This window comes from Chiloscyllium plagiosum, unplaced genomic scaffold (assembly GCF_037043375.1).
Source record: "Chiloscyllium plagiosum isolate Xiang-an unplaced genomic scaffold, Cpla_swu_hap1 HiC_scaffold_2, whole genome shotgun sequence".
Lineage (NCBI taxonomy): Eukaryota > Metazoa > Chordata > Chondrichthyes > Orectolobiformes > Hemiscylliidae > Chiloscyllium > Chiloscyllium plagiosum.
This window is the reverse complement of record NW_028270140.1, coordinates 96,639,828-96,656,440: the sequence shown is the minus strand read 5'-3', so window position 1 is coordinate 96,656,440 and position 16,613 is coordinate 96,639,828. Positions and strand designations below refer to the sequence as shown.

Here is a 16,613-nt window from a genome sequence, read left to right as displayed (position 1 = left end):
GCAGAGTTAACATTTTTAAGCCCAATGTGACTTCTTTCAGAACTGCCAATGGAATTTTGGTCTTTATTGCTCGAAGGTTGAAATTAAAAAATCGGGATGCCCTCTACAAAATGTTGATGAGGCTGCACTTGGAGTACTGTGTAAAGTCTTCGTCCCTATATTTAAGAAAGGATATACTGGCATTGAATGTTTTTCAAAAGAGATTCAGTAGGCTGATTCCTAAGATGAAGGATTTGAATTATCAAGACCAGCTAAACAGGATACGGCTTAGATTAGATTTTCAAAGAACGAGGGATGATCTTATTGAATCATACACGGTTCTGACTGAGCATTACAGGATAGATGTTGATGAAATGTTCCCATCAGTGAGCGAATTTTGAACTAGGGGATGCAGTTATAGAATAAGAGGACACTCACTTAAAACTGAGATGCAACGGGATTTATTCTGAGGCTGATAATGCATGGAATTCTCTACCCAAGTGTGTTGTGGAGGCTAAATCACTGGAAGTATTTCAAAAGGAGATGGATACATTCTCGAAATATCAAAGACTTGAGGGCTATATGGAGCTGGCACTAAAGAAAAATTGAGACTGTTTCTGCTGCAGTGGTACTGAACAAGCTCCTTTTGTGCTGAACAGAGTGCTTAGCTTGGATAATGTGTAATGCAATGCTTTATTGATTAGTTGGTCCTGAAGGAACATGCTGGGTAACTTCATATTCGATGTAAATAACAGGGGACAGGTTAACAAGCTGAAGCCTTCTATTAACCTCTGTCAGAATAATTTTGTAGTTCAAATACAGAATACTGCCATAGATATAAAGCAAATGTGAGGCACATCTAAAACAAAGGCCTTATTGGACTGAATATGTCCAAGTTCTTTCCTCAATCATTCTCGATAGCATTTTCTTAACATGAAAACCTGATGCAGTGTACTTTGTAATAATGGCAATGAGTTTTCTTTTTGATGGGTAGATGGCAAGTTATAAAACATGGTTTTAGTAATTCTCTGAAAATATCAAGGGATAAAAAATTATATCTAAAACAGAATTCTATAGAATAATTTGCTAATCTTCGCTGTTGTCTGTTACATACTGTGTAGGTATTGTGTCTATTTATTCTGGTTCACGTGTGATAAATAGTGAGTAGTAGCTCTATTTTGTTGCTGCTCTTCAGGAGCTCTACTAAAAGGTTATGTGACAAATAGGAACTGATAATCCTCCTAAGGTCATGGTTTGGGGGTGCTGGTGTTGGACTAAGGTGTACAAAGTTAAAAATCACGCAACACCAGGTTATAGTCCCAACAGGTTTAATTCTGCTCCGCCATTTGATCATAGTCAGAGACAGAAAAACTGCAGGTGCTGGAATCCAAAGTAGATAGGCAGGATGCTGGCAGAACACAGCAAGCCAGACACAACCACCTGATGAAGGAGCAGCGCTGTGAAAGCTAGTGCTTCCAATTAAACCTGTTGGAATATAACCTGGTGTTGTGATTTTTAACTTTATTCTCCTATGGTAGTAGTATGGGGCATACCCAGTGTGTGTGTTGGGGTGTAAATATCTAGGGCAAATCATTTGGTGTAAATTCTGGTGGAGTTTACAGGGTCTTTTTCTGTTACAGTGTGCTATCAGATGTGAATTGTGGGTGCCTGCTACTCCAACATGTTGTAAAACTAATTCTGGCATCTCCTCTCCTGTCAAAGACATGGTCTTTGCCAAATTTTTTGCAGACTTCCTTGATTTTTCAGCTGTCTGACAGCCACCCCTAGTGGTACAGACAGCAAACTAATTTAAAATTAAGGAAGCTTCTTTTAACCTTGCATGTGCTGGAGATATGCAATGATAGATGTTGTCCCTGCAGTTTTCTGCAGTTGTTGCTGCATTGACTGTGAAAAGTCATAAACGTAAAGTTAACTTCAAAGAACGTAATGATATACATTTTAGACTTTGAAGTATTTTTTGATTTAACTTCGTGTTAGCTGCCAAGGATTACGGAAAATCAATAAGTTCAGTAATCTCTACCAGTTAGTATGTTGAGTATTGAATTGCTGAAAGAGCTCCCAAAGTAAAAGATTACTGATGACTGCATTGCAGAAATTCACCATGTTCTCAATATTTTTAAAATGTAATGCCTGTTTTTCCTATGTGCTCATGGAATGCGCGCAATTGTATCTGGAAACCTAAAATAGTTACAAAAACATAGATTTGGTTTTAAAACAAATAAAGCTACTAATGTTTATTGATAATGGATATTTTTCTTTCCAATTTGTAGTCTCTCACTTGGAAGAAGCAATTGACTGGCCTGGAGAAAAACTAGAGCTGGGTCAAGTTTCTGGAGTTGCTCTGGATTCCAAAACTAACCTAGTCATTTTTCACAGAGGAAACCATGTTTGGGATGAGAAGTAAGTTGAATGTGAACAATTGATTTGTACGTGAATATTTTGAAGAGGTCAATCTGAGACTGGTACAATTGAGAATAGAGGTGAGTCAAACAGGGCAGGCAGACAAGGTAGGACTAATAAATTAAGCTCTGTTTATTTCAATGCAAGGGGTCTAACAGGGAAGGCAGATGAACTCGGGGCTTGGTTAGGAACATGGGACTGGGATATCATTAGCAATTACCGAAACATGGCTCAGGGATGGGCAGGACTGGCAGCTTAATGTTCCAGAATACGAATGCTACAGGAAGGATAGGAAGGGAGGCAAGAGAGGAAGGGGAGTGGACTTTTTGATAAAGGATAGCATTACAGCTGTGCTGAGGGAGGACATTCCCAGAAATACATCCAGGTAAGTTATTTGGGTGGAACTGAGAAATAAGAAAGGGATTGTATTGGGATTGTATTATAGACTCCCTAATAGTCAGAGGGAAATTAAGAAACAAACTTGTAAGGAGATCTCAGCTATCTGTAAGAATAACAGGGTGGTTATGGTAGGGGATTTTAACTTTCAAAACATAGACTGGGACTGCCATAGTGTTAAGGGTTTAGATGGTGAGTAATTTAAGTGTGTACAAGACAATTTTCTGATTCAGTATGTGGATGTACCTACTGGAGAAGGTGCAAAACTTGACCTACTCTTGGGAAATAAGGCAGGGCAACTGACTGAGGTGTTAGTGGGGGAGCACTTTGGGGTCAGTGACCATAATTCTATTAGATTTAAAATAATGATGGATGAGGACAGACCAGATCTAAAAGTTGAAGTTCTCATTGGAAAAAGGCCAACTTTGGCAGTATTAGGCAAGAACTTTCAAAAGCTGATTGGAGACAGATGTTCGCAGGTAAAGGGACGGTTGGAAAATGGGAAGCCTTCAGAAATGAGATAACGAGACTCCAGGGAAAGTACATTCCTGTTCGGGTGAAAGGAAAGGCTGGTAGGTACAGGGAATGCTGGATGACTAAAGAAATTGAGGGTTTGGTTAAGAAAAAGAAGGAAACATATGTAAGGTACAGAGAGGATAGATGGAATGAATTCTTAGAGTATAAAGGTAGGAGGAGTATACTTAAGAGGGCAATGAAGAGGGCAAAAAGGGGACAAAGCTTTGGCAAATAGAATTAAGGAGAATCCAAAGAGTTTTTACAAATACATAAAGGACGAAAGGGTAACTAGGGAGAGACTAGGCCCCCCAACGATCAGCAAGGCGGCCTTTGTGTAGAGCTGCAGATAATGGGGAGATACTAAATGAGTATTTTGCGTCAGTATTTACTGTGGAAAAGGTTATGGAAGATATAGATTAGATTAGATTACTTACAGTGTGGAAACAGGCCCTTCGGCCCAACAAGTCCACACCGCCCCGCCGAAGCGCAACCCACCCATACCCCTACATTTACCCCTTACCTAATACTACGGGCAATTTAGCATGGCCAATTCACCTGACCTGCACATCTTTGGACTGTGGGAGGAAACCGGAGCACCCGGAGGAAACCCACGCAGACACGGGGAGAACGTGCAAACTCCACACAGTCAGTCGCCCGAGGCGGGAACTGAACCCAAGTCTCTGGCGCTGTGAGGCAGCAGTGCTAACCACTGTGCCACCGTGCCGCCCACTGTAGGGATATAGATGGTGACATCTTGCAAAATGTCCATATTCTAGAGGAGGAAGTACTGGATGTCTTGAAACAAGTAAAGGTGAATAAATCTCAAGGACCTGATCAGGTGTACCCTAGAACTTTGTGGGGAGCTAGAGAAGTGATTGATGGGCCTCTTGCTGAGATATTTGTATTATCGATAGTTACGGGTGAGGTGCAGAAAGACTGGAGGTTGGCTAACATGGTGCCAATGTTTAAGAAAGGTGTACAGGACAAGTCAGGGAACTATAGACCAATGAGTCTTGCGTTGGTGGTGGGCAAGTTGTTGGATGGGAATCCTGAGGGACAGAATGTACATTTATTTGGAAAGGCAAGGACTGATTAGGGATAGTCAACATGGCTTTGTCGTGGGAAATCATGTTTCACAAACTTGATTGAGTTTTTTGAAGAACTAACAAAGAGGATTGATGAGCCCAGAGCTGTAGATGTGATCTATATGGACTTCAGTAAGACATTCAACAAGGTTGCCTATGGGAGACTGATTAGCAAGGTTACATCTCATGGAATACAGGGAGAACTAGCCATTTGGATACAGAATTGGCTCAAAGGTAGAAGACTGAGGGTGGTGGTGGAGGGTTGTTTTTCAGACTGGAGTCCTGTGACCAGTGGAGTGCCACAAGAATCAGTGCTGGGTCCTCTACTTTTTGTCATTTACATAAATGATTTGGATGCGAGCATAAGAAGTACACCAACATTGGAGGTGTAGTGGACAGCGAAGAGGATTACCTCAGATTACAACAGGATCTGGACCAGATGGGCCAATGGGCTGAGAAGTGGCAGCTGGAGTTTAATTCCGATAAATGCGAGGTGCTGCATTTTGGGAAAGCAGATCTTAGCAGGACTTATACACTTAATGGTAAGGTCTGAGGGAGTGTTGCTGAACAAAGAGACCTTGGAGTGCAGGTTCATAGCTCCTTGAAAGTGGAGTTGCAGGTAGATAGGATAGTGAAGGCGGCATTTGGTATGCTTTCCTTTATTGGTCAGAGAATTGAGTACAGGAGTTGGGAGGTCATGTCCTGTACAGCCGCAACATTGGTTAGGCTACTATTGCAATATTGTGTGCAATTCTGGTCTCCTTCCTATCGGAAAAATGTTGTGAAACTTGAAAGGGTTTTGAAAAGATTTTACAAGGATGTTGCCAGGGTTGAAGGATTTGAGCTTTAAGGAGAGGCTGAACAGGTTGGGGCTGTTTTCCCTGCAGTGTCGGAGGCTGAGGGGTGACCTTCTAGAGGTTTACAAAATTGAGGGACAAGGATAGGGTAAATAGCCAAAGTCTTTTCCCTGGGGTCAGGGAGTCCAGAACTAGAAGGCATAGGTTTAGGGTGAGAGAGGAAAGATATAAAAGAGACCTACGGGGCAATGTTTTCACACACAGGTTCGTATGTGTATGGAATGAGCTGCCAGAGAAAGTTGTGGAGGCTGGTACAATTGCAACATTTAAGAGGCATTTGGATGGGTATATGAATAGGAAGGGTTTGGAGGGATATGGGCCGGATGCTGGCAGGTGGGACTAGGTTGGGTTGTGATATCTGGTTGGCATGGACGGGTTGGACTGAAGGGTCTGTTTCCATGCTGTACATCTCTGTGACTCTAACTCTTGAAAGCTTTGTAAAATGTGTGACAGTGTTGAACTTCATAATGATCTAGCCAAGTTGATAAAGTAGACAGGTGGCAGGTAAGTTCAGTGCAGAAAAGTGTGAGGTGACACATTTTGATTAGACGAACACAGACAAAGAAGAAGAGGTATAATTCTAAAATGGGTGCACGTCAAGGAACAATTGGTCCAAGAAACTGGGTGTATATGTGCATAGATCATTGAAAGTGGCAGGACAGATGGATAGAGCATTTAATTAAGCATACAGTATCCTGGGCTTTGTCAATAAGGGCTTAGCCTTCAAGAGTAAGGTCTTGAACTTGTATACGACACTTGTTCAACCTCCATTCTGGATGACATGTTAAAAGAATAATGTGAATGCGTGAGAGAGCGTAGAAAAAGTTTACAAGAATGGTTCAGGGGATGTGAAAGGTCAGTTACAAGGATAGATGGGCGAAGTTAGGATTGTTGTCCTTGTGGAGAGGGAGGGCTAAGAGGAGATCTGATAAGTTTTCAAAACCATATTTGTGGGGGGGGGGTGCTGACTTGATGCACTGGGAGAAACAGTTTCTGCTTGTAAAAGGATCAAGAATGAGAGAGCACAGACTTAAACAATTGCAATAGAAGCAAATCGAAGGTGTGAAAAGTCTTTTGAATGTGACAAGTTATTTGGGTCTGGAATACACATGCATGGAAGTGTGGTGGAGGTAGCTTCAATTGAAGCATTCAAGAGGACATTGTTTTGTATTAAAATAATCATCTAATGTGCAAGGATTTATGGGCAAGGCAGATAAATGGCTGTAACTTATAATGCTCTTTTTCAGAGCCAGTGTGGACATGATTGGCCAGATGGATGCCTCCTCTGTCGCACCATTTCTGAAAAACCGATTTTCTGATTATTTATTTTATTGTTAGGGGTATTTGCTGCATGCAAATTGGCTGCTGTGCCTCCAACATGAAGACTGTGAATATGTGTTGAGTGTAATTCACTGGGATGGCCTGGCAATGTGAAAGGCACATGGCAATGGGCCTTAAGCCCTAAGATACAGGAGAAGAATTAAAACTACACCCTTCCCTAAATATTATGCTCCAGAAAAATGCTTTATTTTCTTTGATAAATGTAAGATAACTTACAAAATCAAGCTCAGTCAAATTATTGTTACATTACTGTATCATCAAACTATCTATGATTACTTCAACCTGAGCAACGCTACTCGTGTCACTAAGTTAGAATGTTGGCTGAGGACCCTTAAGCTGTTTGGTAACGTGATCGCATTGTACACTTAAACTGCTTGGTAGCTACTAAGTATGGTCAAACGTAAATGCTACATTTTACTGCCAGTAATAATTTATTCATGTTTTCCACCACTTAGTTCTTTTGACCACAAGCATATCTATCAGGCTCAAGGTATTGGACCAATTCAGTACAACACAATTCTCATGTTGGATCCAGTCACTGTGAAAGTGTTAAATGCTGTGGGAGCAAATGTGTAAGTACAGAGGATTTTCTCATATTCTTCTTTGTTTCATTTGCAGTGTTTGTCTGTTATAAAACCACAGTTGCTAGTCCACAATATTCGTCATTATAATCAGCTGAACAGATTTAGAGATGTTGAAACTGCTTCCCAAATGCTACAGGTTAAAGTTTGTAACATCTTGCCTTCTAAACATGCTTTTTTTCAAAGTCTTAAATTGCCTTGATATTGTAATTAGACTGTCTGCTGTAATGTGTTCATTGTTTGGAATACTGAAACATATTTCCAAATAGATAACTATGCTAATCATTTCCTGAAAGGCAAGAAGCCAGTGCCAATGACTCTTATTTCTCAACAATTTTAATGTTTCTAAAACATAATTACAGGATAATCTCGATTCAACTTTGTGAAATTGAAACAAATGTGTATGGATTTGTATTGGTTTTCAATAAAGCATGTAAGCAATCTGAAACTGCAATACCGGACATACAGTCTCCCAAGACCCAACACAATGAAAGCTGAAGTTTAATTTTATGAATTTTGGGGTCTGTGAAGGATGGGCAACACTATTATCATATTTTTTGAAGAGTTGCACCTATTACATGTTCTGTAGGTGATTGGGGGAATGAGTAGAGAGTGTGGTGCTGGAAAAGCACAGCAGGTCAGGCAACATCCGAGGAGCAGGAAAATTGACATTTCGGGCAAAAGTCCTTCATCAGGAATGTGGCTTGAGTCAAGGGGGTGGAGAAATAAATAAGGGTGGGGCTGAGGGGCAAGATAGTTAAGTGTGTGCAAGGTATATGAAGATACGAGAGAAGGTGATAGGTCAGAGAGGAGGTTGGAACAGATAGGTGGGAAGGAAGATGGACAGTTAGGACAGGCCACAAGGGCTGAGTTGGAAAGTTGGATCTGGGTTAATGTAGGGGTAGGGGAAATGAAGAAACTGGTGAAATCCACATTGATCTCGTTTGGTTGGAAGAGGGGGATGTGCCACCTACTCACCCTCCCCCTCTGCCAGACCTAGACTACTGTGGCAAACTTTCCAGGAACTTTCATATGGGGAGGGGCTGTCAGTGACACAAGATACACAATCAATAGGAATCTCACCTTGATCCTGGGATGTTCATAATTGAAGGAGTCAGGATCCTGAATAATTGCTATATTATTGCTTCTCAGATTTTTGTAACTATATGTAACTTTTGTAATTGGGGCAGCACAATGCCTCAGCAGTTAGCACTGTTGCCTTAGTGCCAGGCATGTGGGTTCAATTCCATCGTCGGGCAGCTGTTTGTGTGGAATTGGCATATTCTCCTCGTGTCTGCTTCAGTTTCCTCCTGGTGGACTGGTTTCCTACCAGTCCAAAGATGTGCAGGTTAGGTGGATTGTCCATGGTAAATTGCTCTGTAGAGCTTAGGGACGTGCTGGCTAAGTGGATTAGCCTTGGGAAATGCAGGGTTATTGGTATGCACCCACCCTGTACCAAAGGTGGGATGCTCTTCAGAGTATCAGTGTGGCCTTGATGGGATGAATGGCCTGTTTCCACACTGTAGGGATTCTGTTTTCAACAAAAAAAGTGATGAGAACTTTAATTTACTTGTCTGTGAAGAAAAACAGATTTTCAACCATGTTCTGTTATTGTTGTAATGCAGTAATGGTGTTATGTGCAAGATCTTTTTTTATTTTTACTACGTTTTCATCTTACCAGTTTTACAACTCAACAATGGCATTTATCCAGACTATATGGAAAAATGCCTAGGTATGTTCTGGACACAAAAAGCAGGACAAATCCAACCCAGCCTATTACAGCCCCATCTGTCTACTCATGATCTCTTCTCAGTTGGCAGCTTGTTCATTTTTACAAGTCTGAAAAGACATAGCTCTTGGCATGTAATCTAGCTGTTTGTTTATGTATCTTGCCGTCATGCCCTGATCTTCCCAAAACTACCTTACTCAAGAAGTTATCCAATAGATTTGTTCAAATCCTTTCAGTCAAATCTCAACAATAAACTAACTATAATAAATTTACCAAAGTCTACTCAGTAAGAAAAGTAGATTAAAGTGTAGCTGAAATAGTATTAATGTCTGCTCTACAGTTAAGAATGATGTATGTTGATAGTCCTCAGCTCACTCCAATGATTTAAAATTGATTACAGTCTAGTATTAAACTAGACAGACTAGCCATTATAAATCAAAATGTTTAGTTAGGTGATACAATCATTTGGACTGAGATAAGATTTGTACACTAGATTTGGAATGTCTACTGGATGCTCAAAATGTAAAAATGGTCTGTTTTCCTGGTATGACATTATTTGTCTTGAGATATGAAATACTAAATTCACACACAATTCAAAGGGTCTGCTGCTGGCTTAGATGAATCAAGAATTTGAGCTCCTTATTGAAATGCAGCATCTCATAAAGCAACGATATACATGTGGCACCAATTGAGGACAAGTTCAAGCTCATTATCTCAAAGCTTATCAACATTCACTATCTAGGCTCAAAATAAGAAGGTAATAGGGGTGCTGAGACTTGTACATAATGTTACTTTGACATCCTTTTTTAGAGGAAGAATATGGGAACAAAATATTTTTTGTAAACTTCAAAAGTACACACTGCATTCTTTATGAAATCTACTTCCAACTGACTTTAAAGTAAAATAGAGTTTCAGTTGATTGAGAGCACTTTGTTGTTAGTTGAAAACACACTGGTATTTTTTATCTTAGCGCATTTCAAACTTTCTTTGAAATATATTTCTGAAAACTTGAACCTAGAACATGTTAATTCACTGCAAGATGGTTTTCTGGAATTTCAAAAGTGGTAGAGCACTAATATTCAATGGGAGATAATATTCAATGCCAAAAATGCTATGACAAAATCAACAAAAAGAATCCATGAACAGATAGTTGTAAGTTCCTTAATCAAATTGTCCAGCAGATAGGTGGACACCTGGGGTTCATCTTTAAACAAAAAGCTTTCATTGGATTCTACATTCAGCAGGTACCATCTAAAGCAGATAGGGTTCTTGTGTTTTTGAGGAGGAATCTTTGCTATTCTTAGAAAGATATCACAGTTGTAGTTTACTAAACATTTGATCATACAGTTTTGGAGTGTGTGAGTTGTATGTAAGAACTTTAATGTGGTGAGAGATTAAAAAAAATAAGATTGAAACAATCTAAAGATTTGCTGCATGACTTTGCACAAAATGGGAAATACATCAGTGTCACATCCTTGATCAAAAATTTGGAATGGGACTCACAAATGAAGAAGAAAAATAGACTGATCACATTGTATGAAATATGGAATGGTAGGAACTGACAGGAGCAACTACCTGATTACCTGTCCAGCAATGACTAGACACGAGGTAGTCACCTTCACAAATCGCAAAGACCAAATGATTCCGAGACACTGAATTAGCAATCTTTCTTCACAGGAGCAATCTCAAAATGGATCAAGTTGCTAAAGGAAGCAGCTCCATCACTTGAAATCTTCAAGACTCCTCTTCAGATTATTTCTATTTATAACTTTTCATTAGCAGGATTTTCATCTCAGGTTTAAATAGTGCTACCCAACGTGAATGTTAACTAAATATGTATTTAAGTCTGTGATGTTAGCACAATTAAAGCAAAAGCAGGCTTATATTAACAAATACTCTGAAAATTTAAATAAGTTTGTTGTTCAAATAATTTGAACATGAAACCCTTGCCTGACCTTTTGTTCTTGACTTTGCAGATTCTATCTGCCCCATGGTATTAGCATGGATAAAGATGATAACTTCTGGGTAACTGATGTGGCACTTCATCAGGTAGGAATCAGTCTTTTGTAATGTCAGAGTTTTCAGCTCAGTCTTTGTGAAGAAGTGCAGTTGAATGATTTGCTCGGTGTCACAGACCACCTACGTGTCATGTTGAACAATATGTCATAATTAGTGGGGCCTTGCCGTACACGAGGCATTGTACTGCCATACGTTGACCTTCACAAAGTGTGCTGTAAATCAGGCGATGTCCTGAATGCAGAGCAAATAGGAGATTGCAGGAATTTTGTGAGGATGAGGATTAGAATATGGAATGGAGGGACATTTAACAAGCATAATGGAGCTAAGTATAATCAAGGTGGAGAGGTTGTACAGATTCTGATTGAAACCTGTTCCTCGGACAAATGAGTTGGGTTTGGACTTCCTTTCATTGTATTACTTTCAAGCAGCCCTTGGTTAGTTCACAGTTCATGTGGACTTGGGAATTTCTACACTCCTTAATTTTTTCTGTTGATAAATAAGTTTTTACTTATGCATATCATTGTGTTATTTGGTATTTTCAGCTGGCCCCAACTTAAAGTACCGGCACTTTACAGGTCCTCCTTTTCAACTGGGGAAGAAACGGCAGTCAGTGAGACAGGGCAGTAATATTGAAAGACTCTTAAGGTTAGGCAGTTTTTAAGACTTCAATCAGGATATAATATCTTAATGTAGTGCACTGCAGAATATCGTGAAAGGCAATAGGTCGTAAGCGTGTCCTCCTGTGATCACAGTCAAAACTAATGAGACAGGTCCTGACCTGCAGGGACTGATGTGCTGTTGAAGTAGGGTTTAAAGATGGCACCAGCAACATGAACTTCATGCAATCCTGAGAGCAGTGAGCTCTTCAGTCTCTCTTGCTGTACAGTACCTTGAACTAGGCCAGTTGTGTAATTCATGAGCTGTAGAACAGAAGATTGTGTGAGCACAGTGAACATGGGCCACGGTAATAACCTGCCATGCATCTCACTGAAAAGAAACACAGCTAAAATATGGGAAAATTCTGCCCAGTATCTTCTCCATGTTGCACACTATTGGGATCTGTAAATATTTTTTTCAGTTTCAGTTAGTCTAAATGTTGGGGCTCACTGTTAAGATCTATTATCGGTTCAAAATAATTATTTCAAATAGAATTAACAATTGCATGAAAAATCAGGATCAGGATAGTATACATTTATTAAAAGAAAATAATGTTTAACTATCTTCCTTTTTGTTTAAGAATTGATGAAGATAATGCTGTTGAGGTGGTGTATATGGACTTCTAAAAGGTGTTTGACACAGGACCACGCAACAGACTTTTGAGAAAACTTGCTTGTGGAAGGCAAACAGGACGCTTGCGTTTTTCAGTCAAGGCACAGATTATAAAAGAGCAGGGATGTCATGCTGGAGCTGTACAAAACTTTTCTTAGGTCACAGCTGGAGTATTGTGTGCAATTCTGGTCACCATTCTGTAGGAAGGATGTGATTACACTGGAGGGGGTACAGAGGCAATTCATCAGGATTGTTACCTGGGATGGAGCATCCTAACTATAAAGAGGGGCTGGAGAAATAGGGGCTGTGTTCTTCGGAACAGAGAAAGTTGTGGGAAATCTGATCGAAAATTATACAATTATGAGTGGCATAGACAGGGTGGGTATAAAGCAGTTGTTCCCCTTAGTTAAGGGTCAGTAACAAGGGGGCACAAATTTTAAGATTAGATTACATTACAGTGTGGAAACAGGCCCTTCGGCCCAACAAGTCCACACCGACCCGCCAAAGCGAAACCCACCCATACCCCTACATTTACCCCTTACCTAACACTACGGGCAATTTAGTATGGCCAATTCACCTGACCCTGCACATATTTGGACTGTGGGAGGAAACCGGAGCACCCGGAGGAAACCCACGCAGACACGGGGAGAACGTGCAAACTCCACACAGTCAGTCGCCTGAGGTGGGAATTGAACCCGGGTCTCTGGCGCTGTGAGGCAGCAGTGCTAACCACTGTGCCACCGTGCCGCCCACAAAGATGAAAGGCAGGAGGTTGAGAGGATACTTGATTTTTGTTTTCACTGTGTGTTAAGGATCTGGAATGCATTGCCTGGTTGAAGCAGGTAACCTCAGAACCTCTAAAAAGTACTTGGATGAGCATTTGAGGTGTCGTAACATTCAAAATGATGGAGCTCGTCCTGGAAAGTGGGACTCAAGTAGATTACTGAAATTTTGGTGGTACATACAAAATAGGCCAAAGGGCCTAAACTCAACGATGATTTTGTGAAAAATGACAGCTTAGGTACAAAATTTGCTGAAGGTAGGAAACAAAGAATGGATATTTTTCAGGTTGCAGTAAGCATTGTAATTGAATTCTGGGAGGGTCAGTTATCAGACTATTATTTTTTCCTGATGAACGTCAATGATCCAGATCTCAATGAGCAGGAGACAGTTTCAAAGTTTCTGGATGATACAAACCTTGGAAACATTGTAAACTGTGAAGAAGACTGTGTAAAACTACAAAAGGACTTTGAAAAGTTAGTGAAATGGGTAGGTGGCTGGCAGATGGAGTATGCAGCTAAGTGAAAGATGATATGTTTTGGTGGAAAGAACATGGAAATACAGCACAATATTATAAAAATACAGTTCTGCTGTACACTTTTCAAAGGTGCACAGCAATAGAGATACCTTGGCATATGTATGCATAAGTCACTAGGCCTAGCAGGATACGTAGATCAAGTAGTTAATAAAGCAAACACTATCCTAGGCTTTATTAATTGGGTCACAGAGTAAAAGAGCAGGGAGCTAATGCTGATATTTTATAAGTTAGATCTTATAAAATGTTAGATCATGGTTGGAGTATTGTGTAATGCTCTAGGCACCACACTAAAGGAATAATTGTGAATATACTGGAGAGATTGCAGGAGAGGTTTATGAGAACAGTTCTAGGGATCGGAAATTTCAGTTATAAAAGTAGCTTGAAGAAGTTGGGGAGAACAGATTTGATGGATGTTTTAAAAATCATGAGGGGCCTGGGCAGAGCAGATAGGGAGAATGTGTTAAAAGGATCGAGAATTGAATTGAATTTATTGTCACGTGTACCGAGGCACAGTGAAAAGTTTTGTCTTGTGAGTAATACAGGCAGATCACATAGTTAAGTAGCATAGATAGTAAATAATAGGTAAAGCATGCTGTTAAGTTTAAAGAGTGTAGAACGATTATAGGAAATAGGAAATTTAGATCTGCCATATCCGGTGCCATCTTGCAATGCTTGAGGGGTACACTGTGAAATAATTTCCAAAAAAAGCATAGGCATAGTGAGAACATTTGCTTTTGTACAGCAAGTGATTCAACTCCAGAACGCAGTATCTAAAAACCTGATAAAGCAGGTTCAGTTGAGGCAACCAAGAGTGCAATAGATGATTACTTAAATAAAGAAAATACTTGCCATTACATGGAAAAATGCGACAGATGACACTGGCTCTTTGAATAGGATTATGACTTAATGTAAGCACAATGGACCGAATAGCCTGCTTCTGCACTGTAACCATTTTGTAACCTAATGAACAAATAAAAAATGTTTCAGTTTATAATTGTAATTGGGCATCATGCTTCTTACAAATTAGTATGTTCTATGAAATGACTCTCTTTAATATTGTGATCAAGTTTTTTTTCCCTGTATTCCATGAAATAGGTTTTCAAACTAGGACCGAGAGGTGACTATTTATTGGTTCTTGGAGAAGCCTTTCAGCCAGGAAGTGACAGCAATCATTTCTGTCAGCCCACTGATGTGGTAGTAGATCCAGTTCGTGGTAACTTTTATGTGGCTGATGGCTACTGCAACAGCAGGATTATTCAATTTTCTCCAAACGGAAAGTTTATCATGCAGTGGGGAGAAGGTAAGATACTGAAAGAGTGAATTTTTAAAGCACTTAATTTTATAAGCAGAGAATCAATTCTAAAAAACCTTCAAAATACAAGGAAGGGCAATTTTACCAGGAACTGATGACGTTGAATCAAAAATACAATGGGTTAAGTGGCATTGCTCACTCAGAGATTGGAGGATGGACAGTGCAGTAGTGGTTAATTTTCTTCCTGGAAAGATGTTATTGAATCTGTTGCAATTTTACAACATTCCAAAGTTAAGTAAGCAACATTGAATTATCAAACTTACTGACTTCAGTTGTATTATTAATATGTTGGAATTTGAAGCAACATTCACAGATTTTTTTTAAAAATTCATTTGTGGGGATTTGGCAGTTGCTGGCGAGGCCTGCAATTATTGCTGTCCCTTCTTTTGGGGGGCGTGGGGGGGTCGATATCTTCTATGAAAACAAGCTCCACAATACTTCAGGAAGTGTCATGAAGAGACCCTGTTGACCTAATATTTAATCAGGGCAGCAAACACAGCTGTAGTGGTGGAGTGTGAAAGCAACAGTGTTTTAAATTAAATGGAAGAATACGTTGGTGGGAGTAGTCCATAGAACTCATAACTGTAACTATGTTGTAGGGCAATGAATAAATCAGGAGATAATGAGAGCACATAAAAAAAGATGGTACGTTAACCGTGTGACTTCAGTCTTGTAGATTGGGAAATTCAAATTGGCAACTCGGAAGAGTTCACTATATATATATTTGAGCAGCTTCCTTAAACAATGTGCGGTGGTTACAAGCTGTTTTGAATCTAGAAATATTTAATGAGGCAAGTATATTCAATGATCTCAGTAAAATATCCCTTGGAAAAATGTCCATAATATTGCAATTTAGCATTCAGTTTGAGAATGCGAAACTTGAGTTGGAAGCAAATGTGTTAGATTTTAAGGGTATTTCCAAAGGAATGAGGACGGAGTTGGCTCAAGTGGACTCGAAAAGGAGTTCTAAACAATGGCAGACTCGAAGAAAATAGTTTATGACTCAGAGCTAAAATATATCCCAGCATTGAAAAAGGATTCTAGAAAGGGGATAAACCAACCTTGGTTAATGAAGGAAGTTAAGGAAAGTATCAGACTGGAAATGTGTTGCTGGAAAAGCGCAGCAGGTCAGGCAGCATCCAGGGAACAGGAGAATCGACGTTTCGGGCATAAGCCCTTCTTCAGGAAAGTATCAGACTGTAAGGAAAGAACGTATAATGAGGTAAAGATTAGGTAATTTTTAAAGCAAACCAAAGATGGCAAAAAAAGGAAGAAAGTAAACTTAACTTTGAGGATAAGCTAGCAAGTAACATGAAAGAGGCTAGTAAGAGTTTCTTTGAGGAAGTGAGAGACCAAACCGAACATAGGCCCATTAGAGAATGTGGTTGGAGAAAATAATATTGGAGAACCAGGAAATGGCAAAGTAGTTTAATGAATATTTTGCATCAGTCCTCATGGAAAAATATACTAATAACATTTTAAAAATACTAAATAATCAAGGGAAGGAAAAAAATATAATAACTATCATTAGAGAAAAAGTACTGGAGAAACTAATGAGGCTAAAGACTGAAAAGTCCATTGGAACTGATGGGTTGCATTCTAGGCTATAAAAGTGAGTAGCTACCAAAAATATTGGAAGCACGGATAGTAATCTTCCAAGAATCGTCAGATTCTGAAAAGTCCCTACAGGATTTAGCACAATCCTCCTAACTTTCACATCTTTGAACTGTGGGAGGAAACCGGAGCACCTATAGGAAACCCACACAGAACTCTCAGAATATACAAACACT

General features: G+C 39.7%; 1 protein-coding gene and 1 long non-coding RNA gene across 8 annotated transcripts in view; one reads left to right on the top strand and one right to left on the bottom strand.

Annotated features, from left to right (window-relative positions):
• pam (peptidylglycine alpha-amidating monooxygenase) overlaps positions 1–16,613 on the top strand; it is a 229,302-nt gene that overhangs the window by 189,282 nt on the left and 23,407 nt on the right. For all 7 annotated transcript variants that reach the window (XM_043710023.2, XM_043710018.2, XM_043710012.2 and 4 more), the window contains 4 exons: positions 2,271–2,400; positions 7,051–7,167; positions 10,882–10,954; positions 14,607–14,811. In XM_043710023.2, the coding sequence (XP_043565958.2) occupies positions 2,271–2,400; positions 7,051–7,167; positions 10,882–10,954; positions 14,607–14,811 (525 nt within the window). The remainder of the gene's footprint in view (positions 1–2,270; positions 2,401–7,050; positions 7,168–10,881; positions 10,955–14,606; positions 14,812–16,613) is intronic.
• Positions 14,360–16,613, bottom strand: part of LOC148151943 (uncharacterized) — a 95,129-nt gene continuing 92,875 nt past the window's right edge. The window contains exons 2-3 of the long non-coding RNA XR_015760916.1: positions 15,885–16,020; positions 14,360–14,471 (exon numbers count right to left, since the gene is read on the bottom strand). This is a non-coding gene — a long non-coding RNA (uncharacterized LOC148151943). The remainder of the gene's footprint in view (positions 14,472–15,884; positions 16,021–16,613) is intronic.